The following is a 24,898-nucleotide window of genomic DNA, read 5'->3' on the forward strand; positions in this document are numbered from 1 at the left end:
GTACGTTATGGAGTCCTATATAGATAGTAGATATATATATTTCGACGGACGTCAGGAGATCTCGAATAAAAGACACAGAAGATATCGAAACTGTGATACCCGAGGGAAATTAAAACCAGCCATCCTTGTTCCCTATTATATCCAAACGAGGCGGGGCATTGTCTGGAAGGATAAGATGATGTTTTACACAAATTTCCGCCGATAGAGGGGTAGCGGGGGGCGGGGAGAGTCCCGCCCCGCTGCTCCGCGGATGGCTTAATCCGCTCTAGATCTCCTTTGCAGAGCGGAGATTTAGGATTGTGCTGCTCGTATCCGAGTCCAATTCTTTTTCTTTCTTGCTATTGTATTCTCTAAGTTGACTGCTAATTAGAATTGATTTCCGCCAACGCTCCCCGACATAACTAATCGATAAGAGACATCCAATTTTATCTACCTAGGTAGATTTTTTCCCTTCCCGGAAACTAGCTCGGCAACCACGGAAAACAAACAGATACTCGAACCAACACTATGGCCAAGGAGACGTTCAGATGCCGCTGGGCCCTCCTGAGCCTGTCCACTATCGCATGCACCTTCGTCCCCGACCTCCTCCTCCCCCGCGACGCCTCCGACCCCATCACCCACGAGGTCGTCGCCCTCTCCACGACTAAGACGCGTGAAAATGCAGAGAAATGGCTCCAGGAAAATGGCGTGCCGAACGCATCCTCCGTATCCATATACTCCTCGTGGGAGGAGATGCTGACATCCGCCGACTTCGACATCGTCTACATCTCCACCCCCCATCCGCTCCACTACAAACAGGTCCTCGCCGCGCTGCGCGCAAAACGGCACGTGCTCGTTGAGAAACCGGCCACGATGAACGCGGAGCAGTACCGCCGGTGCGTGCGGTGCGCGAAGGAGAACGGGGTCGTCCTGATGGAGGCCATGTGGACGCGGTATCTGCCCGCCGCGAGGTATCTGGGCAGTGAGATCTTGCCGCGCATCGGGGCCGTGAAGAGGGTGTTTGCGGATTTCTCGTTCCCCATCGTGTCGCCGGATCTGTCGGAGGAGTCAAGGTTTCTGGATAAGCAGGCTGGTGCGGGCGCCCTGCTGGATCAGGGCGTGTACGCGCTGACTTGGGTCGATATCGCGCTGAATTATCTGTCTCCGTCGTCGACGAAGGTGGTGCATGCTAATTCGATCGGGATTAAGACGACCAAGGGCGACGTCGATGATCTGAATACCGTGATTATATCCAAGACGGGGGAGAAGGCCTCTGATTCTGCCGTCGCCATCGTCACGACTAGCATGACCCTGACCGGGTCGAGCAATAAACCGTTCTACAACCGGCTGCAGGTGAAGAAGCCTGCTCCGTGCGTGCGGATCGAGGCTACAGATGCGCAGGTCTCGATCCCCTTTCCGCCCATCAGGCCGCAGGAGATCCACGTCCAGTGGTACGGGCGGAATCATGTCGACGAGAACGGGACGGAGAAGGATGAGGTCATCCAGAAACCGGTCGAGAGGGGTTGGGGTATTTGGTACCAGGCGGATGTGATTGCGAAAAGAGTCTGGGAGAGGAAACGTGCCGGATCACCGTCCGCTGAGGGGGAGGCTATCGGGGCCGAGGAGAGCATACGGGTTCTCGAGTGGATGGACGAGGCGAGGAACTTAGCTGGGATTAAGTATGATCCTCAGTTGGATGAAATATAAGCTCCTTTGTATACAGTATAGTAGACATGTGACTGCTCAAGAACGGCCGGTGGGTGATAGAGCAGGACTATGTTTATAGCAGCGATTTACGAGACCACGAAGGATAGAAGAACTGCATGATAACCGCTTGTGCCTGAAATAGCTTTGATGTCTTCAAAAAATATTAATCCCGACGCAATGTCCGCTACTCCACCAGGAAACCAGATCTAGATACTACAATAGACGCCGTCCGGGAGCCCTAAAGCCACCGAGCTCCAATCCCAACCAACAAACCACAACAAAAAGCCCAGAATCCCCGATAAGACCGCTCACAGGTCGCAGATTTAGTCCCGGTCAGAAGGAAAGTAAAAGCCTGAGACCGTCCGTCCCGCGGAATCGATATCTTAACGAATCGCCTCCGTGGAAAATGCTATCCGACCACGCCACGCCCCATGCCTGGTGCTGTGAGCACTGGGCTTGGGACAGATTGGAAGAGATACATATGAAGGAGCATGGACCCTCTCGAGGTTGGGGGACGGTGCTGCTGCTGTTGTTACGTGCGTGGTGAGATACTATCAGTATCTTGCCCCTACCTTCTGCTTTGACAAGCTTACTTATACTTCATACTTCTTGATTAATTAGGGTTTGAATTGATTTATGAATAGAGCAGCCTCAGAATCCTGCATAACTACTTACGATTACACGTGATTGGGTGTCCAAGATGTTGCGCCTTCGTATTCTCGGGATAAACAGCGGGACGTCCATGGATGCGATTGATCTGTCCCTGGTGGAGTTTACGCAGGATGGTGAGCATACATCAAGATGAATTTATACATTATGACAGTATCTATCTATCTACCTGTGGACATATGCTGACAGCTCGTTCAGACCCCGACTCTCCCCTCTACATGAAACCGCTCAAGTATGCCGAAATGCCCATGGACCTCGCCGTCAAGCAGGACACCCTGCGCATCATCCTCGAGAACAAGAGCTCGCCGCAGGAGATGTGTGAGCTCAACTTCCGCCTGGGCCACACGTTCGCCGACGGCATCGCGCGCTTCCTCGTCGACCAGAACGTCGACCTGGACCGCGACATCGACGCCATCGCCTGCCACGGCCAGACCATCTGGTTCATCCCGCAGCCGGGGCCCGGGGAGACAAAGTCGACGCTGCAGATGTGCGAGCCAGCGGTGCTGGCGCAGCGGTTCGGGAAGACCGTTGTCACGGATTTCAGGGCCGCGGAGCAGATGGCGGGGAGGCAGGGGGCGCCGCTGGCTTGTTTTCAGGATGCGTTGTCACTAGTCCATCCGACTCTGAATCGGGCCAGTCAGAATATCGGGGGCATTGCGAATGTGGCGTTTGTACCGTCGGAGAGGGATGGTGGGTGTTAATCTTTGTTTCTATACTCTATCTACGCTCTCTTTAGATAGATATGCTATATCTGTACTTCTGCTGACAGATTCTCTAGGGGGTCTCGACCAGTCGTACGACTTTGATACGGGACCAGGCAACGTGCTCATCGATGCTGCAGTCCGGTTCATCGCGAATGGGGAGCGAGAATACGATAAGGACGGGGAGATGGGGGCCCGAGGGACGGTCTACCAGCCTGTCGTGGACGAGTTCCTGAAGGACCCATACTTCTCTGCGCCGATCCCGAAGACGACAGGTATGCCTTACCATCTCCGCTAGATATACTAGACGGATGATTTCAAAGATACCTTGCTTACCGCATCGGGAAGGTCGGGAACTGTTCGGCGATGCAACGGCGCGACGGCTGGTCACTGAGATGCGAGCCAAGGGCTTATCGGACGACGACTGCGTGGCGACCATCACCCGGATTACGGCGGCTTCGATCGTGGACGCCTACAAGAGATATGGGCCGAGGCTGCCGCTGCACGAGGTGTACTTTTGCGGCGGCGGCTCCTTCAATCCGAACATGTGCGTACATCACTGATTCCTAGCTTCCAAGTGGCACCGGTTACTGGCTGCTGACTGGCCGCTGCAGCCTCGAACACATCCAAGAGTGCTTCCCCGACACCAAGATCGCCCTGCTGGACGCGTCGGGCATCACGGCAGCGTCCAAGGAGGCGACGTCGTTCGCCTTCATGGGCCTGGAGTGCCTCGTCGGCCGGCCACTGATCGTCACCAAGATCGAGGTGCAGGAACCCACCGTCCTGGGCAAGATTACACCGGGTCGCAACTATCTGAGCATCGTCGAGCAGGTCGCGGCGTTTCACAAGGGAAGAAAGACGCAAGACTCCGGCCCATGGCTGCCCGCGGTGCGAGATCTCCGTGTATGGAAGAACCAAACGCGCCCAAAAGAGTTGGAGGATCCCAGACTGAAATGAGACAGACGAGCCTTTGTCAGTCTATCTCTTTTGCTTGGCCCCAGTCGGGCTTGTGGAGAACGTGGAGCTCGCGGGGAAGCCGATGCTCGAGAAAAGTCTGGCCGAGAACTCTGCCAAGGGGCATGTCAGCCTGGTCTGCTCCTGTATGTACATAGAAGAGAATGAGATATCTGAGAATACCGTGAGCGTGGGCGTGGAGATCGTTACACATCATATCATATCCATCCATGCAGTAGAAGAATCTCCATAGCCTAGTGCATCCTCTCCACATCCGCTATAAACCTGGCCAACCCCACGCCCCGCAAACAAACTCGCTGCACCTCTTCCCAACATGAAGAGCCAGCGCAAAAAGGTGTCGACGGCCTGCCAGGCGTGTCGCAAGCGCAAGTCGCGCTGCGATGGTCTGCAGCCGCAGTGCCGGACGTGCCAGACGCACGGCACCGCCTGTCTGTACAACTTCGACCAGGACTCGCGCAAGACGCCGTCCAAGGCGTACATCGCCGCGCTGAAGAACCGCATCGCCGCCCTCGAACGCATCCTTGACCAGATCCTCGACGCCCGCGACCCTGCCCGTCTCGCGGAGATCCTGCGCCAGGTCCGCGAGCAGCGCGGCCGGGGCTGCGACTTGGACGATGCTGAGGGATACGGAGTGGAAGAGGAGGACGGCGACAAGGAGAAAGATGGAGAGAAAGATGCATGCGAAGACGACTCCCCCGGATCCAGCGCCCTGAAGGACATGACGACGCTCATCGCACACCTCCACGTCGACGAACAGGGCGCCATCTACTCCGTCGGGGCCACCTCCAACGTGATCGATCTGAAGACTTCGTCCTCGCCGTCGCCGCGAGCAACTCCTTCTCCTCGCTCTCCTCAGGCCCTCGCCGCGCGGGTAGATCCCACGGCGGGCTTCAATGCCGGCAGCGGCGTCACCCTCACGCCTCTCGAGCACCATCTGATCCGGCTTTACCTGACCTGGCAGCATCCCGTCTTCTACTTCTTCTCCCCTGAGCGCTTCATGCGTGACCTGGCCACCGGTGGCGGCAGCTGCTTCTCCCCGCTGCTGCTGGCAGCCGTGTTGGCGACGGGATGTCACTTCAGCGACCTGGCCAGCGAGGAGCAGGGGCAGTGCTACTTTGCCCATGCAAAGTCGCTCCTCGAGCACGAGATCGAGTCGCCGAGCCTGACGACCTGTCAGGCCCTTGCGCTCATGAGCATCAGAGAGGCAGGCCGTGGAAAAGAGCGTGGTTCGGGTTGGCTGTATTCAGGTGCCGTCTTCCCCTGCCAATTAGATTGTATCGTTCCACGGTTAATGTGATGTGATATCAACAGGAATGGCCTTCCGTATGGCCGTCGACCTGGGCATTCACGAGGACCCGCAGCGGCTCTACGAGCTGGGCTATCTTTCGTCTGAGGACGTGGAGGAGAGGGCTCTCACCTTCTGGGCCTCCTACGTGAGCGACAAGTAAGCTTAGAGCCATTCGACGCTCGATTTACGTTGTTCTGACCACAGGCTTGCAGAGGATGGACCGCATATCTAGGCAGACCCGAAAGTCTCCCCTATCTCCACGTCAGAAAGTACGTCCGTCTCCCAGCAGAGACATACAGTCTGGATGCCACCCCCTGGACGCCATACAACGACACCAACTTCGATCCGTCCGTTCCCCCCGTCATCCCATCCTCCTCGTTCTTCAACCTAAGCCGTTTCAAGTACGTCTGCCAGCTAGTCGAGCACTTGGCAGCTATCGTCCGCACGATCTACCATAAAGGAGCATTTAGCAAGAAAGGCGACAGCGCCAAGCAGTGCGTCACGGACCTGCATACGAAGCTCTGTGCCTGGTTTAACTCTCTGCCGCACCATATGCGGATGTCACCGCGCGCCTCGCCAGCAGTCCTGCTGGTCTATATATTCTACCACACGGCGCTCATTCTGCTGTTCCGACCATTCATCCGGTCGTGGCGTTCGGAGGGCTCCTCCGATGGCTCGGGCTCGTCCCCTTCTCCCTCTCCCTCCTCGTTGGACTCGTCATCACCCCTCGCCATCTGCACGTCCTCGGCGCTGGCGATCTCTCGGTACGTCGAGCAGTACCGCCGGAACTATACCCTGCGGAGATACTGCAACTGGATGGTGCATGCGGTGTTCACTGCGTCTACGATCTACGTCATCAACGGCGCTGCGCACTCGCATTCAACGCCAGCGGGATCAGGGCCGCAGGATGCAGCACGTTCGTCAGAGATCATGAACATCAGAAAAGAGGCGATCCGCAAACTGCGGGAACTGATGGGCGCACTGCAGGAGATGGGATGCGCCTGGCAGAACGCCCAGAACTGTCTGTCCCAGATCAGGCAGTGGATTCAAAAGTATCAACTCGGAGTCAATCTGCAGACAAATCAATCCAACTCTCCCGTACCCTCAGAAGGCGTGGGGGTCATCAGTCCCGTCGCCAGCGGTGCGGCCGAGGCCGATCCTCGAAGCAGGCAGGCACAAGGACAGCGACCAGGAGTAGCTTGGCAGAGGACTGCTGCACATCCAGCTGGTCCCAAAAATATCAACTATAGCCACCCTCGACCGAGTAGCGAGACGATCTTCGCGTCTACTGGCGCTGCTCCTGCCGGCAATGGCGTGCTGCCGACGGCGCAGGGGGCGCCCAACTCGCAGCTGATGTCTGATTTTTCCGTCCTCGAGCTGGACTACGGGATATGGAACGATATGATCCAGGACTTTATGCACAGGGATCCGTCGGACTGATCGATCGGTATCGAAACAGGTCGGCAGATAGGGCTATCCGCAGCCATGCCCTGTCTATCAATGCCAAGACACACAATAAATTGCCCGTAGCGACGAGCTACGCGCCCACCCAAATTGGACTAATTGAAATATAAAATAACCTATTAGTCGAGACATCAACAAGGCCGGCTGGCCCAATGGTAAGGCGCTTGACTACGGATCAAGAGATTGCAGGTTCGAGTCCTGCGTCGGTCAAAGACACGTCGGAGGGTTTCTCTTTTTTCTGCCTCTTTACCCCCCCGTTGTGGGGATACTGCAAAATCGGATTAGGAGGTAGGGTTGGGTTACAAGAGGCGGAATGGAAATATGTTTTGCAGAAAGAAAGAGGCGGTTGACCGAGTTTCAAGAATTGCCCAAGATGTGTCTTGCTGGTTGTATATGCAATACCCACAAGCTCTTTATTTTTTATATTTTATTTTTAATGACATTATTTTAGTTTCCAGTTGTACTGTTCAACTTTTCTTTCTTTCCTTCTTTGTTACGCTACAACAAGGAGTTCTGGTTATCACAGAGAGGACCAGGAGATTGATTTGAAGATATTGTACTGTATGTACCATGAATAAGAATTTACCTTACTTGTCCAGTTTGTTCCATGAAGGTATAGTATAAACCAACGACTATTCTCAATCAATTCGCTCCCGCTGTTTCACTTTCCAATTTAATTTTTTTTGTTGCATTCTTTTATTTGACCCTGTTTGAGTCCTATGCTCTTCGCTCTCTCTCTTCTTGCAAACCAGCCATTCATTCAGCCGTGCAACCTCCAATTAATCGATCGATGAGCGTCCGACCGGAACCGATGGCCCCAACTCCGGTCCTGACTCCCAATGCTCCGTCCCCTCCTTTTCCCTCGTCAGGCAGATCGGATCGCCTTGGGTAGGGAGCGAGGAAGGGAGTGAGGGAGGGAAGGTCATCTTCCCGGCCGAGAGAGCTCCTCTTCGTACGGGACGTGGTGTGGAGTAGAGTGGAGAGCAAGTCGCTTTGAATCCGACTGATAAACGGACCTGCGACTCGAAAGACCGCCTGTCTGCAGTGCCAGAGTTGGGATTGGCGAGAACCCAATACCGCTAGTCGGGTCAGCCCGATAGGCATCCTACTTTTTTTTTCTTGCTACCCGTTTCTATGTTCTACTGACAAATACATGTGTAGGCATGTAATGTATGTATGTACCAGACCATTCCCTGTAGTGATGGGAACCCCCCTGCAATATCACTGCGCATAACTGTGAAGAAACCCAGGAAAATGCATATATAAGGTGAAGCAAAGTACCTTCCACAGCTAGAGCGACAGATGTATGTATGTATGTACTATACAGTACTTATATACTGCCAAGAGGATCAGTACAAATACAGTTATTCGAATTCCATATCTTTCCTTTTTTCATTGTCTACCCCGTATTATTATGGAGTATGGTACCCATGTATATACTAATCAATAAATCCAAACCCAAATTGAACCACGCAACACTTTCCCGATCGGGTATATATTCATACATCCCTTCTCCATCATGGCTTATGTAACACATACCTCCTCCACTCGGACGGAGCATCTCCGACCAGCATCCCTCAAGCTCCATTGCCTGACCTGTAGGGCTTCCCGGATTCCGAATCTTGCCGGATTTGCCTGCGGAGCTCCTGACCTGTCGATCTCATCTCCGTGGAGAACCGAATGGGACCTGATCTGCAGAGGAACATCGTATCACGACAGTCAGTGCTGAAAACTGGGGTCGGAGTTGGTGCGAGTGGAGTTGAGGGGTTTCCTGTTCGGGCTACGGACTTTGTTGCGAGCGAGGGGTTGGTAGAGCGGGGAAAGGTGGGAAGGGAGGGGGCAGGTGATTGCGTGAGGAGGTGGTTGATCAGAGGGATGGGATGGATTTTTTGGGATATTTTATATGTGTTTAGGTCTATATGTATATCTCTGGTTACAGCTCTTTGGGAAGTGAGATGTTAATCCATTTATTTGAATGGTGTATATATTTTAATTGATCGAGTGATTGATTTTGTCCAGTTCACCGTTCATTTATTATCGATCTTCCGACTTGCTGAGCACGATTTACGGTATGTATAGTATGAATGAATGATTAGAGATCACATCCATCTGTATGATATATAACAAGCTAATAACGATTTCCAGAGAAAAGAAAGCAACCACCATGGCGCCACGACACCTCAAATCCCCCTCCACCACCACCAACGGCACCTCCTCAACTGCAACCGACGTCCCCACCATCGTCAAATCCGTCATCGATGACATCCGCGCCAACGGCGACTCTGCCGTGCGCCAGTACTCTGAAAAATTCGACCGCTGGTCCCCTTCATCGTTCAAGCTGTCCGCAGCGGACATCGAGGCCGCGATCGCGCAGGTGCCCGAGCAGACGATCAAGGATATCAAGGAGGCGCAGGCGAATGTGAGGGAGTTTGCGCTGGCGCAGAAGGATTCGTTGAAGGATTTTGAGGTCGAGTTGAGGCCGGGCGTCAGGTTGGGGCAGAAGAATGTTCCGATTAATCGGGTGGGGGCGTATGTACCTACCTACTTATCCTGCTCTATCCTGTCCCAGAGATACATGGTATCTGTGTTTACGTTTGTATAGGATACTGATGACAGCAGATACATCCCCGGAGGCCGCTACCCCCTCCTCGCGTCCGCACACATGACCATCCTGACAGCCAAAGCCGCCGGCGTCAAGCATGTCGTGGGCTGCACGCCCCCGATCGCGGGGAAGATCCCCAACGCTACCATCGCAGCCATGCACCTCGCGGGCGCGGACGAGATCTTCCTCTTGGGAGGCGTCCAAGCCATCGCGGCCATGGCCGTCGGCACCGAGACCATCCCGAAAGTCGATTTCATCGCTGGTCCCGGAAACGCCTTCGTCGCGGAGGCCAAGAGGCAGTTGTTCGGTGAGATCGGGATCGATCTATTCGCTGGACCGACGGAGATCCTGATCGTTGCGGACGGGCATGCGGACCCCTTCACCATCGCAACGGATCTACTGTCACAGGCGGAGCATGGGCCGGATTCGCCGGCCGTGTTGATCACGACGTCGGAGAAAGGGGGCCGTCAGACTATTCAGTATGTTGACCGATTACTGGAGAAGCTGGAGACAGCAGCAATCGCCGGGGTTTCGTGGAAGGCGTTTGGGGAGGTCATCGTCGTGGAAGATCTGGATGAGGCGTATGCGCTGGCGGACAAGTATGCGTTTGAGCACGTACAGATTCTCACCCAGAAGCCGAGGGAGGCCCTGAAGAAGATGAGCAATTATGGAGCTCTATTCCTTGGCGAGAGAACTTGCGTCTCGTACGGTGACAAGGTCTGCGATCACCGGCAGCAAAAGGACTTATCAATATTTGTGACTTAAACTAACTCGTCCCAGGTGATCGGTACAAACCACGTCCTTCCAACCCGCAAGGCCGCCCGCTACACTGGAGGCCTCTGGGTCGGCAAGTTCCTCCGCACTGTCACGTACCAGGAGGTGACCTCGGACGAAGCCAGCGGTAAACTGGGCCAGCTGTGCGGCAGGGCGGCACGAGCGGAGCTGTTCGAGGGCCATGCGCGGTCAGGAGATCTACGGGCTCATAAATACCTTAACGACCAGTATGAGTGGGTCGACCATGGGAAGGAGACCGAAATAGAGCCGTGAGTTTGAATCTCTGGATGAATCCGTGGAAAGATGCCTAGGCTTGTCGCACCGTCATGGCACCGGAAGTCTGCCAGATTGGACCAGATAACGTAATATCTCAAATTCATCGTAACCATAGCCCATTATGCTTACCAAATACCATCCTTCAGCTGGGAGCCGCCGGTAGCCTGAACGAGATTCCATGACAAGCGCCCTTCGAGACTAAGCAAGCGCCAGAAACAGAAATGCAAGCCGGGAAAAGCATTCAACCTTGCTTCTCAGCATCCCCATTCCCTTCTGGCGTCCACAACTTAACCCTAACCCCCTGGCCAGGCGTCCCCACAATCTCCGCCTTATGAAACTGCTCCTCCCACTCCCCGACATACTCCAGCCGCTCATACCGCTGCAGAATCCTTACGATCGTATACCCGATCTCCGCCAGGGCGAAATTCTGCCCGATGCAGATCCGGGGCCCGCCGTTGAAGGGGATATAGTGCCACGCCTTGGGCGTCCACCGCTCCCACCTCTCAGGCGAGAAGACAGCCGGATCGGCGAAGTGTTCTGAGGTCGGCGGGTAGAGTTCTCGACGGCGCTGCATTGCAAGGGTCGAGTAGATCACACCGTCACCTTTGAGGACTGGGAGGGGGAGATCGCCGTTTGGTCCGCCTCCTGTTGGGAGGGTGGTGTCTGCGAGGGCAAAACGGACGTTGTATGGGACGGCTGGGTAGAGGCGGAGGGTTTCGTTGATGGTGTGTTTCAGGTAGGGCATGTTCTTGAGGTCCTCGTAGGTTGGTCGTCGTGTCGGTCCGACGGTGTCGAGAATCTCTTTTCTCAACTTGGCATACACTGCGGGGTAGTGAGATAGCTCATAGAAGGCCCATGAGAGTGTTGCTGCAGTTGTGTCTCGACCAGCCAGCAGGACAGAGACTATCTGGTCCCGGATTACCTTGGGATCTCTCGTGAACCTCGCAAGGGCATGTAGGAAGGTGAATGATCTTTCAGACTTGCTGAGCTTCTCCAGCTCATCTGCAGGGAGAGAGAGCGCCCGATGCACGAACGAAAGGACGAAGTTGTCGATGATCTTAATGCCATGGTTGTACGATCCCCGCGGGTAGAAATAATGCAGCGGACTGTATAGATTTGAGCTTAGGCAACAGTCACATTTTCCATCGACTGCTTACCCCATGACCGTGACCAGCATCTGAACCCGCTGAACTTCAACGAATGCATGAACAAACTCCCCTTTTGGGTTCTCAAGACTCTTGATACCATCTCCGAGGAGGAACTCGGTTGTTACATCAAGTGTCATTCGATAGAACAGATCCATCAAGTCAAAGGTCTCACCGGGAGCTGGGAACAAGCTGATCATGACCTGAGTCCGTTTCTCGAAGATCTCCAGGTCACTCATCCGGTCCTTGATAAACATGGGTCGGATCAACTGTCGGCTGTCTGACCACTGTTTTCCATCCGTGGTGAAGATACTGTCCCCGAGAAACGGACTCCATAAATCATGGAACAGCTGTCCCTTGCCAAAGCTCGCAAAATTGCCGGTCAAGACCGCTTTGACATGCTCCGGCTCGCGAGTCACGAAATATCTCAAACCACCGGTAAAGTTCGACTCCACACAATTGGGGCAGGCCACGGTTGCGTGCTTGAATACATCATTATGGAAGTCGAGCAGTCTGTTCTCAGTCTGCGCCTTGGCGGCGTCGACGAGAAAGCGCACCGCTTCAAAGATAACTCAGCCAATCGCATTAATAGCCGACTTTGATATGACACGGGGATTACCTGCTATAGGCCCGTCTGGAATCTTCGGAGCATGGATGCCGCCAAGCGCCTTCAGTCTGCGATTATAGACAAAGTATCTGATGCTCCTGATCAATAGAAGGCATAGTATGATACCCACTGGCACATAGACCGGCGTGAGGAACGTGTTTAGATTGACCATCGTTATATTTTTATCGGCTTCCTTTCCCTTTTTTGCTGGTTGCGAGTCCGAAATACCAGCTAAACTTATAGCGACGCCTAGTGAGAATAGAACCGTGACGACATGTGGAGACGCCAGTGTGCAACCATGTGAGAGTCCTCTGCAACCGAGGCTCTCCGCCGCTGCAATCCACCGGTAACAGGGGTATAACCGTCGAAGCCAATCTTGGTCAGTGTTTATTGAGCCATGGAGGATGATCTTCCGCGTTGTGGGGAGACCCCGCAATCTGCCACAACGGCCAAGACCCGGTCTAGCCATTCAGTACCACAGTGTAGGATCCGCCCTGTAATCATCATGTCATCATTGGCGGTTGGGAGGTCCATGACATTTTGAATCTTTGCAGCTATTAGCTCCTTCTCGCACTCTGGGTCGGTCAGGCGTGCCAGAAGGAATAGCAAGGAACAACTCTGGTAAACAAGAAAAGATGGATCGACGAGCCTCTCCGCAGCGTAGTCATCTTTTGCCACGCAAATAAGCGTCTCTAAAATGTGATTCTAGACCCGACAGTACAGGGAACCAGCCTCCCAGGCATTTGTTTTTCGATCGCAAACTTTGCTCGCCAGCCTGAGCAGTGCCCGGGAAGAAGCACGGCCGGGTCGAGTTTCTCGAGGTCACTGACAGTGCTCTCCACCTGTGTCTCGTCACTCGTAGCTAGGTGAAAGCCGCCGACGACTGCATAAAACGGAACTGAGCCTTTGAGAAGCTTTCTAGCGTGGTTCGCGGCGTTGACAACCCCAGCGTGGCTGCAGCCTGTGAACATGACGATCCCTTTGCCTGTAGGCATAAATGTTAGTACTTATGAACTTGTGCACAGATATGCACCAGAAATCCACCAAGGCAGACTATTCGAACGGTGTGCAGCACACAAACCTTTTAAATTGCACATCAGGAACCTCTCGTCATTGATCATCTCATCTGAGAACCAGTCCCCCTCTTCGCTATCGAACCGGAGGGCACCTTTCAAGCCATTTTCGTACGAGGTCACTCGCGGGATCTCCCCCGAAATAAGGAACATGTTGTCGAGGACGGTGTGCGTCTCACTGTTTTTGTCAATCGTGGCACCGGCCTCTTCCATCTCTTCAAAGGTGGGGTCAGCCTCCAGCGAGACGATCGTCTCGCCGATCCCAAAGCCCCGATAGTCTGGTCGCGAGGGGTGGACGTCCACGACGAGGCCGGTATCAGAGAGGCTCTTGGCCTGCTTTGCCTCTTTGATCATGCGGATGGCTTTGAGCATACCGCCTACGTGCAGTTATCACGGTCAGCTAGTCAATAATTAATTTCCAATATATGGTAGAAGCCAACCTGAATGATCCCGATGCCAATGCGACAGCTGAATGAGCTCGACACGCGACAAATCCGCCCGCAGCCGCTTCACGTTTCTCTCCCACGCCTCCTCCTCAGGGCCGGTATCAAACAGGACCGAGTGCTTAATGTCTCCTTTCGTGGCTGTCTTTGCAAAGCAAAGAATAAAGAACGTTAAACAGCCTGAGCTGCAAAGGATGTCACGGTTTCAACCCACCACGAGGATAGATAGGCCATGCGCGGAACAGCAAATATCGTCCATACGCAGCTCCCGGGAAGCGTCCCCCCGGTCGTAGAGTTGATGCGGTGACGATGTGGCAAGCTGTGCCATTGACCCAGAGATGTGCACCGTATCTGGGGCAGCATTGGATAAAGGATCGAGTTCGTTGTCGATGATGACGAGAGCTTCGAGGGAGTCGACTTCGACGAGATGAGCACGAGGCATTGCGGTGACCTGTTATTTTCTTTGGGCTGGAAAGGGAGAAAAGGGATTGGATTAATAGATTGTATGTACAAAGGAGAGTGGTCGACTTGAGGATATCGCGAAGCTCGAAGATCAACTCATCGGTGGGGACGTCAGATCGGAGCGGGAAGCACGGACGTCCCGCCATCTCCCGCCGACCACGTCCACGGATCGACTTGATCAGCAAGTCCTCTTGAAATCAAACTGCAACTGGAAGATCTCTCCCAAGAATTCCTCCACCTCTCACTCGTTCTTAGCAACTTGTCCCTTCATGCTCTTATCGATCAGGACAAGACGCTATTTGACCAACCTGGTCTTTCACATCTTACATAAGATCGAAACCGATTAGTTAACTAACTAACTTAGTTAACATAACTAGTTATGTTAGACTGGCTACGCAAAACTACCTGGTAGCTTTGTCAGAGCACACGGTCTTTTGCATGCTTTGTGGTATTTTAATTTGATACATCTAGCCGTCGAATATACAAAAAAACAGAAGAAAAAAAAGATCCATCACCAACTTATGGTACGGCCTCATATGTGTACAGTCTTGACTCTGTTCTTCCTCTCTATTTTGCTGATCCTTTCTTTCTACAGGCGCTAACATGGTTTCCTTTGCCTCTGTATGGCCGTCAATATTTCAATTTTCGCTAGCACATGGTCACAGTTTGTGGTAGCGTCGCATCGTACACGGCAACATCCGAAATCCAACACTTCTCGATCCAGAAAAACGTCAGGAAGGCATCAAGGAAGGCAGCAAGTATCTCAGTTCCAGAGAATGACCCATCTTTAAGCAGCTCGACTGGATGTCTGGGCTCAAAATACACGTTCCCATTGTCAAAATTGAGAGAGCTGCAGTCGATTATATAATTTCGGCTCTCTACGGCTGCGTCGAGTATATCTTCAATCTTCATGAACTTCGCACATTGAACCACATGGACAAACAGTGAGGGTGAAAAAGCATTGCCCAACGAAGATCGTTGTTGCTATCGGTTAGCATTCCACGGAGTGACTCTGACGCTCTTGCAATGATTTGCATGTCATCAATGGTGAAGACCGCCCTTGATGTTCGCCGAATGTGCTGAAATTCGTTGCAGAGACTCATTGCATAATATAGCTGTCTATTCGTGCTGTTGTCATCTTTGCTTGAGTCCAAACTTCCATCCCATCGGTCAAGGCTCTCTTTGGAGAAGATAATATCCAGCCTGTCAGACTGCTCTGAGATGTGATGGTAGATCTCAGAAACGTCGCTGCCGAGGTTCTTTGTGGGAGTGAAGTAGAAGCCGTCTGGCACGAGTTCCAGTATAGCTTCTTTCACCAGTTCAAGCAAATCCCGGTTCATGCAGAGAGCCCCCAGCCTATACGGGTGAGTTTTGGAGTTGACATCCTCAGCGTCAACATAAACCCGATCAAACTCCTCACAGTGACTCGGATCAAGCCCACGACTTTCAGCCAATTCCCCTTGTACGATCACTGAAAGCAAGCCAGGACACCGGTTTAGAACCTCCTTGCGTGAGCCACAATTCACTTTTTTGTCAATGTCACGCACGATATCTTCTAAGGAGTCTCCCCGAAGGAAGTCGGGAAGGGAATTGAACTGAGAGGAAGCCTGGGAGACTCCCATTTCAATTGCCTCCGGCTGCAGCGCAGTCGGACGCTTTGACCGTTTACCCCAGAGCTTTTCCATAGTCTCCTCTTTACCGAGTCCGGTATTCATCACCTCGTCGCAAATTTCATCGATGGGAGCACGGTTTGCCTCCGCCTGTTCCATCATCATCTCTGTATGACGATCGGTACCGCCGATATAGAGGACTCTTTCACCTGGGAGAGTCATGGCATTGATCGACTGCCAAAGTCGAGGCACGAGTCGTAGGGGAGGGTCTTTAGGTATGAGAAGGCGATAATATCGATGCAATTTGTCCGATAGTTGGTTCTTCGTCAAGGCCCTTCTTCGAAATTCCACAATACAGCCTTCTGCACTGGCCCGGAATTGCAGCCAACCAAGGGGCCCCGACCACTGCATCGGGAGGGGAGTCGGTGATTTGAAGCTGGGCCGGTCTTCGTGGGATTGGAAGCCCAAGATGGAGCAGATAGCCACCAGATCCCTTCCGGTCCAACGCATAGGGACGATACCATTCACCAACTCCGGCTGCGGTTGCATCGTATAGTGCTTTGTTTCATCAGGGCCTAACCCCAGTGCCTGGAGAAAATTCACCCAACTGGCTGTTGCCATGATGTTGATGCGAGATTCCATGTCGGGGACTCCCTTATTCGATGGAAGACTGAAGCCAGTTGGAAATGTAAAGCTCGGCTTCCAATGCTTTTCCACTAGCTTTGGCAAGCTGACCACCGGTGTAGAGATTGTCTGCATCTTGAAGATGGAAGGAGAAACCACCTTGCGCTGCCACGGACCCAGAGATTCGACTGATGTGCCTAAAAGATATATCTGACGTTGTGAGAGTATCTGCGTCGCAGCGAGATAGACTGTCAGAAGAGTAACTAGAGCTACCACGGCTGCAATTACCGAGGAGATGGTGGAGAGCCAGTCAAGTCCTGATGCTGTTGTCTGAGACATTTGGATTGTCTGTCCTTGAGACAGAAACAGGGCAGATGAATGGAAAGAAAAGGGCGATATCAAATTGAGAGCTCAATATGGTCAAAAAGAACAACTAGGGAGTGACCGTTGATTGTGCGAGCCGTGACTTGTACAAGTGCTCGGGGTGTTCTCTATTGCCCGGTGCTGGTGAAGACGAGGATTATAAAAAGAACCCAGGAAGAACGAAGCCATTTTAATAAGGCCATGAAACGAATCAACCTCGGTGGCGATATTCGCCATATCACTCTGGACTGCGAGCAAAGCCTCTGTAAACACCCAGTTGATCAGCTGAAGTTGCTGAGACTCACGTCGCGCGACTGCGAGCGAAAAATAATTCGGTATATCGGTAGGTAGAAATGTTTCATTTCAGCTCAGTATCTCTCTTGGATTCTCAAGTCAAATCCGGCGTTGTAAAAGCACAGCCACGAATATTGACGGGTCCATTGAAGACTCAACTTCTGCTGTATTTCAGTTCGCAAGATACAAGCTATCATTCGTGGCCAGGTAACAAACCATGCCCCCACCCAATCCAATTAACAACGACCACAATGCAGCCATAAGGCTCAACTCAAAGCCTTATTCCAATTCTAAGACACTGCACACAGCCTTACTGTCGCTGACTTGCTGTGCTTCTGCACAACGACTGCGTTTCAACCCAAAGAAATCTTGGAGCCTACCCGTATATATGCCCGGTACGGGCAGAAATGCAATGCCACCTTCTACGCCACGCTTTCGATGGGACGGTGCCCAAATATCCATCAGTTGCAGCTCCGCGGAAATATCATTGATGGTCATTAATGATTCTTTTCGACACAGCCACAGGAATCGGTTGAGGCCAAAGTTATTGAGACATTTTTAATAAATAGATGACCATCTCCCGAGAGGAAGGATTCTTGTGTCTTTCTACAAACATCAGAAATCCATCTTCCTTTTTGCCAACCTTCGAGACGACGCACAGTCAATTCGCCGGCTCGTTCACAATGTCATCATCCCAAGCTCCCTTTGAATCTCCTGCCAGGTCCATTGTACGGTCTGCCTCCAGTCCATGTTTACGTTCCAATGCAGGATTCCACACACCGATGCTCGAACTCTCCCTTCGCCAGGGCCGGCGTTCTTCCTCGAACCTACTCCCCGAACGAATACCAAATTCTCAAATGCCATTGCGCAGTTCTTCGCCTTCGGCTTCTGTCCACAATGACCCGAGCAGTACAATGCCTGATGGAAGTGCGGCATCTGACCCTCAGTCTGCTGTCAAGAATGACGTGGAATTGCTTCGAGAGGTACAAGACAAAAGTGCAGATGAAGAGCAGGATGTGGCATCAAATGAGGAAGTCAAAGTGCTGGTCGATAACATCGTGAAGGACGACGGTGGCCTTAAACTGCCTATTATCCCTCTACCTGAATCGTCACAACCATCTCGACGCCCCTCACAGGTCTTCGATGAAAGCGACGCCGAAAGTAGCTCCTCGGAGCCCACATCTGAAGAGTCAGAGAGCGAGGGACCGACGGTTCAGTCACCATTCCCACACGAGCTCTCTGCAGCTGAACTGGAATGGAGACGGCAGAAGGAACATGAAGGTGCTGAGAGCAAAGAAATCGATGACTTGTTCCAATTGGTGGGCCAAGAGGAAGTCAAATACAAGTTTCTTGCCATCGCTTCTCAGATCGACGTCGGTAAAAGGCAGAAAATTGCCTTTCAGAAAGAAAGGCGGCATGTGGTCTTTCAAGGCAATCCCGGGACAGGTAAGGGTTTCAATATCTTATTTCTTACTAGCAGACTTACTGACATACCCAAAGGAAAGACAACAGTTTCTCGTATATATGCGAGCTATCTCTTCAACTCTGGCTGCCTGTCAGGGGCTAACGTTGTCGAAACCTCTGGGGCAAAGCTGGCAGCAGAAGGGCCTTCTGCTGCCAAGGACATGATCGACTACCTCGCCAGCAAGGGAGGAGTCCTTTTTGTCGACGAGGCGTATCAGCTCGTTGCCGACCACTCCATGACCGCTGGCCGCCAAATTCTCGACATCATCCTCACAGAGATGGAGAATCATATTGGCAGGTTAGTGGTGATATTTGCCGGCTACAACACTGAGATGGAGAGTTTCTTCGAGCACAACCCTGGTCTCGTTAGCAGAGTACCGTATACGCTCCAATTCACCGACTTCAATGAGGCTGAGCTCTGGACCATCCTGCGCGATAATATAGACAGGAAATATAAAGGACGGATGAAAATCGAAGAGGGCATGGATGGCTTGTATATGCGCATCGTGGTCCGACGACTGGCGCGTTGTCGTGGGACTAAAGGATTCGGAAACGCCCGTCAGGTAGAGAATCTCTTATCCAGGATAGCGGAACGGCAGGCAGTGCGCATCTGGAAGGAGAGACGCAACAATATGGACCCTGACTATTATCTCTTCACGAAAGACGACCTGCTTGGGCCAGATCCTTCTGTGGCCAAGTTTGAAAGTCAAGCCTGGAAGAAGTTACAGAGTCTGATCGGGCTCGACGAAGTCAAGAAGGCTGTCGAGGACATGATCGGCATGATCGAAACCAACTACCGTCGTGATCTGGCAGAGAGGCACCCGCTACAGTTCTCTCTCAACCGAGTATTTGTTGGATCGCCTGGTACAGGAAAAACCACAGTGGCCAAGCTATATGGCAGGATCTTAGCGGACTTGGGACTTCTTAGCAAGGGCGAAGGTAAGGGAAGAAGATTTTCGTATTATTCTGATTTTTGTGTTGACAGATTTCTTGCATTTCTTATTAATTTTTATGGTTTATTTTCCCTGCCATTTTTGATTTGATTCTAATTGATCCCTTATTCCAGTGATCGTGAAAAATCCGGCAGACTTTATTGGCGAATGCCTCGGAAAGTCAGAGGCCAAAACGAAGCGCATTCTCCAACGAACCATCGGCAAAGTACTGATCATCGACGAGGCGTACATGCTGAACTCCGGCAAGGCGGAAAGCCAACAGGACCACTACCGAGTGGCGGTCATCGACACCCTTGTGGCAGAGGTTCAGGGAGTCCCCGGGGACGATCGTTGCATCCTCATGCTGGGGTACGAAGACAAGATCAACGCCATGTTCCAACACGCCAACCCTGGATTATCTCGGCGATTTGCTGCCGACAGCCCAATCCGTTTCCTGGACTTCCAATTGCCGCAGTTGGAAGAAATATTGCGATTCAAGATGAAGCAACAGGATCTCCGTGCCACACCGGAAGCGTTTGATGTTGCTTCTCAGGTTCTCGAGCGGACGCTGATGAGACACAATTTTGCCAATGCCGGAGAGGTCGACACATTTCTTGACAGAGCCAAACTGTCGTACCAGAACAGGCAGGACAAGAAGCATGTGGCGGAGCGAAACTACGACACAGTCTTTGAGCCGGAGGACTTTGATCCCAATATAAGCCGGGGTAAGAACGCGATCGAGAGTTGTCAAAAGCTACTCCAGTATCAGGTGGCGCAAGAGGTGGTTGAGAAAGTGGTTGAATACTTGATCCTCGCGGACAATGCTCGTCAGAAGGGCTGGAGTGGTACGAATCTTAAAGAGATTATTCCGATGAACTTTATCTTCAAGGGCCCACCAGGTAAGCACAACTTCCGCCATCTCTGCAGAGGCTACTAGCTCTTACAGACATGTGAATAACAATAAACGGAAAGTAGTCGCTGACTGACTTCATCGCACACAGGAACTGGCAAAACGACAACCGCTCGGAGTATGGGCAAGGTGTACTATGACATGGGTTTCCTATCTACCGACGAAGTGGTTGAATGCTCCGCCTCAGACCTCATCGGGCAATATGTAGGCCAAACCAGCCCTAAAGCGAGGGCTGTGCTGGAAAGAGGTTTGGGGAAGGTCCTGTTTGTGGACCAGGCCTATCTTCTGGCAGAGGGACAGTTCGCTGCGGAAGCGGTCAACGAGTTGCTTTCCTTCCTCACCTCGTCCAAGTACATGGGCAAAATGGTCGTGATCCTGGCCGGTTATACAGTCGACATAAACAACCTTTTGAAAGCGAAACCGGACTTGTCTGGTGTCTTTGACGAGGTCGTCGTCTTCCGCAATATCGAGCCCCGTAGTTGCTTAGCTCTGTTGGATCGACAGCTCACTAAGCGACTGGTTGATGCCCCTATCCTGAGAGACGAGTCCATTGTTGAATACCGGAAGTTATACCGACTCTTTGAGATGATCTTGGTATTTCCTTCCTGGTGCAACGCTCGCGACATTACCATCCTGGCTAAGCAGATGGCAGCGTCCGTTTTCCGAGAAGAGCCTCCCACATCAACGTTGACTTTTGACATAGCCGTCTCCTGTCTAAAGAAGATGATTAGCGAGAAGTATCAATTGACTCCTTATGGGACCGAGAAGCCCAAGACATCACAGCCCCAAGCCCCGGCAATGTGCCCAGTCGCATATGCACCACCGCCTGTATTGAGCCAGGCTCCCATGGCTACCGACATGGATGCCTCTATGGACAGTGACCCTGGACGTTCGACCACCCTAGCGGCCTGTGCGAAGCCGCATCAGGAGAGAAGAACAGATCATCGTTCTCAGGCCAATCAATTGCAGGGAGCATCACCGGGAATCGATACAGGAAGGAAGAACGGAGCAGTTGACCTTGATGCAACGAGAAAGCGGGAGGCAGAGAAGAAAGCTAAGAACAAGAGCGGTGGATCAATTGTCCGTAACTTCTTTACCGCAGCGAAAAGGCGGCATGCAGAGAAGAAAGCTAAGAAAAAGAACGGTGGATCAGCTGAGCTTGATGCAGTGGAAGAACGACAGACAGCCAAGAAAGCTGAGAAAAAGAAAGATGGTCCAACTGCCAGTGGCGCCCTTCCTCCAGTGATGGAGCGGCGGGCAGAGAAGAAAACAAAGAAGCGTGAATCAGCTGAGCTTGATGCAGTGGAAGAACAACAGGAAAAAAAGAAGGAAGAGAAGAAAGCTCAGGAAAAGATCGATGATGGTTCGGATACATGTCCGGAGGGATTTGTGTGGATCAGAAATGGAGCACGGTATGATTGTGCAGGTGGTACACATTCCAAGCCTGCATAGGGTATGTAGACTATCTTTAGATTTATATAGATAATTCTTAATTCTCTCTCTCTCTTTGTGCCCAAAGCTCACGACGTCCGCTTTGAAGAAGATCGAGTAGTGCGGGCGGGGCATGCGCCGTCGCTGTGAGTGCCCCGCCATCTTCTACCTGACCCCTGTCCACGGTTCATTCCGCGCGATATTTCCACCACGCCTTAACCGTATTTGTTGTTTCCAGAGAGTGAACTAAAACTAAAGAGAAGCCCGCCATCAGGAAGAGGACAGCATCGACAGTCTGAAACCAAGTAACCGTCACGGAGGTTGCAGGCAGATAGAATGGCTCAAGCCGACAAGGGTGACGAACTCTACCTTACCTTTTCTGTTCTCTTTCAAAATAAGTTAGTATATGCTAAAAGTTTCTACAGCAGCAGCAGCAGCAGCAGAAGAAGAAGAAGAAGAAGAAAAAGGAGAGATCATCTATTCTAGTACACTTGGTAGTCGCAAGGTCATCCGAATCAGCGGAGACAGGATAGTGAAGACCGGCCCAAATCTCCGTGCGCACGAGGCACAAACCCTCATGGCGATTTGGTTCCCTGGAATATACTGGTCAATGAAGAACGCCGTTTCGCGGCTATCATCGATTGGGAATATGCTGGTTGGTATCCAGAGCACTGGGAATATATCAGGGCGCTGCGGTTCTGAAACCAATGCAGGGTTGGGCAGATTATCTATCGCACATCCTTCCACCTCGATATGAGAGGGAATATAGGCATGTCCTTCTTGGGTCTCATCACAAGCCATTAATGGAAACCCCACATTGTTGCAGACGATCGAGAGCAAGCGGGTATTGGTACGGCTATTAGAAGGTGTCCATTTCTGAGCTTCTGTAGGTCTAATCTGACAGAGACGCTCACAGGACGTGCATTCTGATCCCCTCTGATGAACTGTCCCAGGTGCTGCTGTTCTCCGTTCCGGAAAAGGAGCTAGCCCAATCTCTCTGATCGAGACCGTACTTCTTACCAGTCAGGGCCCCCTCTCTAAGGGTCACAGAGATCTGGGTTCATCTCTCGCCTCCATAACACGTCTATCATCTTGTCAAGTGCCTGGTCCCGTTGTACCGCACTCACGTAGGCATTGTCCACCAGCCGGGCCAGAGCCTCGCCAACCCAGTTTTGACAATTCCAGTCCAGATCATTGCGTCCGTTCCTTATCGGGGTCGCATAGATGACCGCTTTGGTCGAGGCCGCGCCGGCCGAATCCGGAATCTCTGCCACTGGGATTTTCTCCAAAAGCCTCAAGCTCTTGTCGTAGCTGTAGTCGGTGTTTTCCTCGAATTCAAACATCCCTTGTGTACCCTTGATGTCCATCACGCTTTTCGCACCCGCAGGAAACTCGAAGCAAAGGGCTGTATGGCGGTATTTTGAATAGTCAAGCGGCTCTCCGAAGTAGACAAGAACGAAGACCTGGGTTGGCATGTTAATAGATGTGGAAAGTCAAAAAGGAATACATATGCCTGAAAGGATATCCAGCTACTTATACCGTTACACAGTAGCAGTTTCTAATTTTGGCTGGGTTCTACTTCAAGCGTGTCGGTTTCGCCCCCAAACCACAACAAGGATGGCCACTTTGCTACACCGTTGTGGTTGGAGGAAGAAGTACGAGGATCCAAGTGCAAGGGCCATCAAAAGCGCGCGGCAAAACAGGTAAACAAAGAATGCTGATCATTCTCCAACGCGTTTCATCTTAGCCAACTAGGAGACTAATGATGAGTTGACGGATTTCCGATCGACTCTGAAGGATGAGCATACCTCCAAGTTCCAATGTCGGTCACATAACCGCCCAGCACACGCGTTCTCGGCTCTCCAATCGGGTGCCAATGAAATATCGAAAAAGGTACCTTTTTGGAGCAGTGTTCACTGAAGCCTGCTCTACGATACGCGATGCAGAAGCCGGGATCAAAAAAAGGCAGCGAACCCTGCTTCTCTTTTCAAATTGCATCTTCAGCAATACGCCAACCGCCTCACTTCCACCGCTACCTGTTTCGTCGCCCCCATTGCCTTCCTGCTCCACGGCGCCATCTGCAGGAACCCGTGCGGGAGGGAGTCGAAGTGCTGCCAGATGACGTGGTTCCCGGCCTCCTGCAGTTTGGACGCGAACTCGATCCCGACGTCACGCAGCGGGTCAAACCCGCAGGTGAAGATGGCTGTAGAAGGTAGATTCTGAAGTGACGAGGCCGGCTGCTCGCCAGGGCGGATGTATGGGTCAGGTTCAGAGGAAAAAGGGGGATCGGGATAATGGTCTTTTGGTAGGTAGTACTCTGCGAGCGTGGTGAGGCCGGTGCCTGGTTTCATCCGTCCGTTATTATCCATAGGTAAAATATCCTATATGCACTGAACAGCGTCAAGAACACTCACATGCTAAGTACGGTCCGGAGCAGTTCTCACTCGCGGCAGGCGTGTCAAACGGCAGACGGGGCTCCGGATACAGAAGAATCTGCCCCCGAAGGTTCTTCTTTCCTTGATCCCTAAGCCGGAGACACAGGCTGGTAGTCAAGCTCCCACCCGCGCCATCACCACCTCCGCAGACCCTATCCGCATGGACGCCCCTCTCTCTCCCTCCCTGTCCCTGCACCCACCGCACCACGCACTCGCCCTCATCCAGCTGCGTCGGATACGTATGTTCAGGCGCAAGCCTGTACTCAACCGCATACACCTGTACCCCAGCCTCTTCCGCTAGTATGCGACACCCGTTCTCGAACTCGTCCACCGTGCCAACGGTGTACCCGCCGCCGTGGAAGTACACCAACGCGGCCACATCCCCCTCGCGGGTTCTCTCGCATGCTTTCGGGTTCGACGGGTAGAAGACCCGGATCGGGATGGTCCCATGAGGACCGCGGATAGCGGTGAATTCGACGCAGTCGATGTGTTTTTGCTGGCTCTCGGGGAGGGACTGGAAGCCGAGGATGCGAGCGTGGATGCTTCGTTCGCGGAGGAAGTCCTCTGTGCCGAGGTGCAGGTCGGGGTGGTTGGAGAGGAAGGTCTGGATCTCTCTGTCTAGTTTCCCTCGTGTGCCTGTCTTTGGGATCAATTCCATCTCAAGCGGTTA

The 24,898-nt window shown here is 52.5% G+C and overlaps 9 protein-coding genes and 1 non-coding gene across 10 annotated transcripts; 6 read left to right on the forward strand and 4 right to left on the reverse strand.

Annotated features, from left to right (window-relative positions):
- Positions 1–507: 507 nt before the first annotated feature.
- VTN00DRAFT_7146 (uncharacterized protein) lies at positions 508–1,686 on the forward strand (the record flags this gene model as incomplete). Its single annotated transcript, XM_069433861.1, has 1 exon — positions 508–1,686. The coding sequence occupies one exon, from the start codon at positions 508–510 to the stop codon at positions 1,684–1,686; it is 1,179 nt and encodes a 392-aa protein (XP_069287200.1).
- Positions 1,687–2,386: 700 nt separating this feature from the next.
- Positions 2,387–4,013, forward strand: VTN00DRAFT_7147 (uncharacterized protein; the record flags this gene model as incomplete). Its single annotated transcript, XM_069433862.1, has 5 exons — positions 2,387–2,471; positions 2,554–3,045; positions 3,134–3,331; positions 3,405–3,603; positions 3,671–4,013. 5 exons carry the CDS (start codon positions 2,387–2,389, stop codon positions 4,011–4,013), a joined length of 1,317 nt encoding a protein of 438 aa, XP_069287201.1.
- A 331-nt stretch (positions 4,014–4,344) lies between these two features.
- VTN00DRAFT_7148 (uncharacterized protein) lies at positions 4,345–6,759 on the forward strand (the record flags this gene model as incomplete). The annotated part of the gene is made up of 3 exons (XM_069433863.1): positions 4,345–5,278; positions 5,343–5,475; positions 5,532–6,759. The coding sequence occupies 3 exons, from the start codon at positions 4,345–4,347 to the stop codon at positions 6,757–6,759; spliced, it is 2,295 nt and encodes a 764-aa protein (XP_069287202.1).
- A 162-nt stretch (positions 6,760–6,921) lies between these two features.
- On the forward strand, positions 6,922–6,993 carry VTN00DRAFT_t122. The gene has a single exon. It is a non-coding gene; the product is annotated as a tRNA-Arg (tRNA).
- Positions 6,994–8,947: 1,954 nt separating this feature from the next.
- VTN00DRAFT_7149 (uncharacterized protein) lies at positions 8,948–10,432 on the forward strand (the record flags this gene model as incomplete). The annotated part of the gene is made up of 3 exons (XM_069433864.1): positions 8,948–9,312; positions 9,403–10,102; positions 10,166–10,432. 3 exons carry the CDS (start codon positions 8,948–8,950, stop codon positions 10,430–10,432), a joined length of 1,332 nt encoding a protein of 443 aa, XP_069287203.1.
- A 244-nt stretch (positions 10,433–10,676) lies between these two features.
- Positions 10,677–12,359, reverse strand: VTN00DRAFT_7150 (uncharacterized protein; the record flags this gene model as incomplete). The annotated part of the gene is made up of 3 exons (XM_069433866.1): positions 10,677–11,541; positions 11,593–12,139; positions 12,200–12,359. 3 exons carry the CDS (start codon positions 12,357–12,359, stop codon positions 10,677–10,679), a joined length of 1,572 nt encoding a protein of 523 aa, XP_069287204.1.
- Positions 12,360–12,879: 520 nt separating this feature from the next.
- VTN00DRAFT_7151 (uncharacterized protein) lies at positions 12,880–14,145 on the reverse strand (the record flags this gene model as incomplete). Its single annotated transcript, XM_069433867.1, has 4 exons — positions 12,880–13,172; positions 13,269–13,637; positions 13,701–13,848; positions 13,918–14,145. 4 exons carry the CDS (start codon positions 14,143–14,145, stop codon positions 12,880–12,882), a joined length of 1,038 nt encoding a protein of 345 aa, XP_069287205.1.
- Positions 14,146–15,073: 928 nt separating this feature from the next.
- VTN00DRAFT_7152 (uncharacterized protein) lies at positions 15,074–16,738 on the reverse strand (the record flags this gene model as incomplete). The annotated part of the gene is made up of 1 exon (XM_069433868.1): positions 15,074–16,738. One exon carries the CDS (start codon positions 16,736–16,738, stop codon positions 15,074–15,076), a length of 1,665 nt encoding a protein of 554 aa, XP_069287206.1.
- Positions 16,739–17,739: 1,001 nt separating this feature from the next.
- Positions 17,740–21,814, forward strand: VTN00DRAFT_7153 (uncharacterized protein; the record flags this gene model as incomplete). The annotated part of the gene is made up of 4 exons (XM_069433869.1): positions 17,740–18,502; positions 18,557–19,459; positions 19,587–20,351; positions 20,454–21,814. The coding sequence occupies 4 exons, from the start codon at positions 17,740–17,742 to the stop codon at positions 21,812–21,814; spliced, it is 3,792 nt and encodes a 1,263-aa protein (XP_069287207.1).
- Positions 21,815–22,703: 889 nt separating this feature from the next.
- On the reverse strand, positions 22,704–24,886 carry VTN00DRAFT_7154 (uncharacterized protein; the record flags this gene model as incomplete). The annotated part of the gene is made up of 4 exons (XM_069433870.1): positions 22,704–22,847; positions 22,921–23,256; positions 23,830–24,134; positions 24,208–24,886. 4 exons carry the CDS (start codon positions 24,884–24,886, stop codon positions 22,704–22,706), a joined length of 1,464 nt encoding a protein of 487 aa, XP_069287208.1.
- Positions 24,887–24,898: the final 12 nt, after the last annotated feature.

This window comes from Thermoascus crustaceus, assembly GCF_041956765.1.
Source record: "Thermoascus crustaceus strain CBS 181.67 unplaced genomic scaffold VTN00scaffold_4, whole genome shotgun sequence".
NCBI lineage: Eukaryota > Fungi > Ascomycota > Eurotiomycetes > Eurotiales > Thermoascaceae > Thermoascus > Thermoascus crustaceus.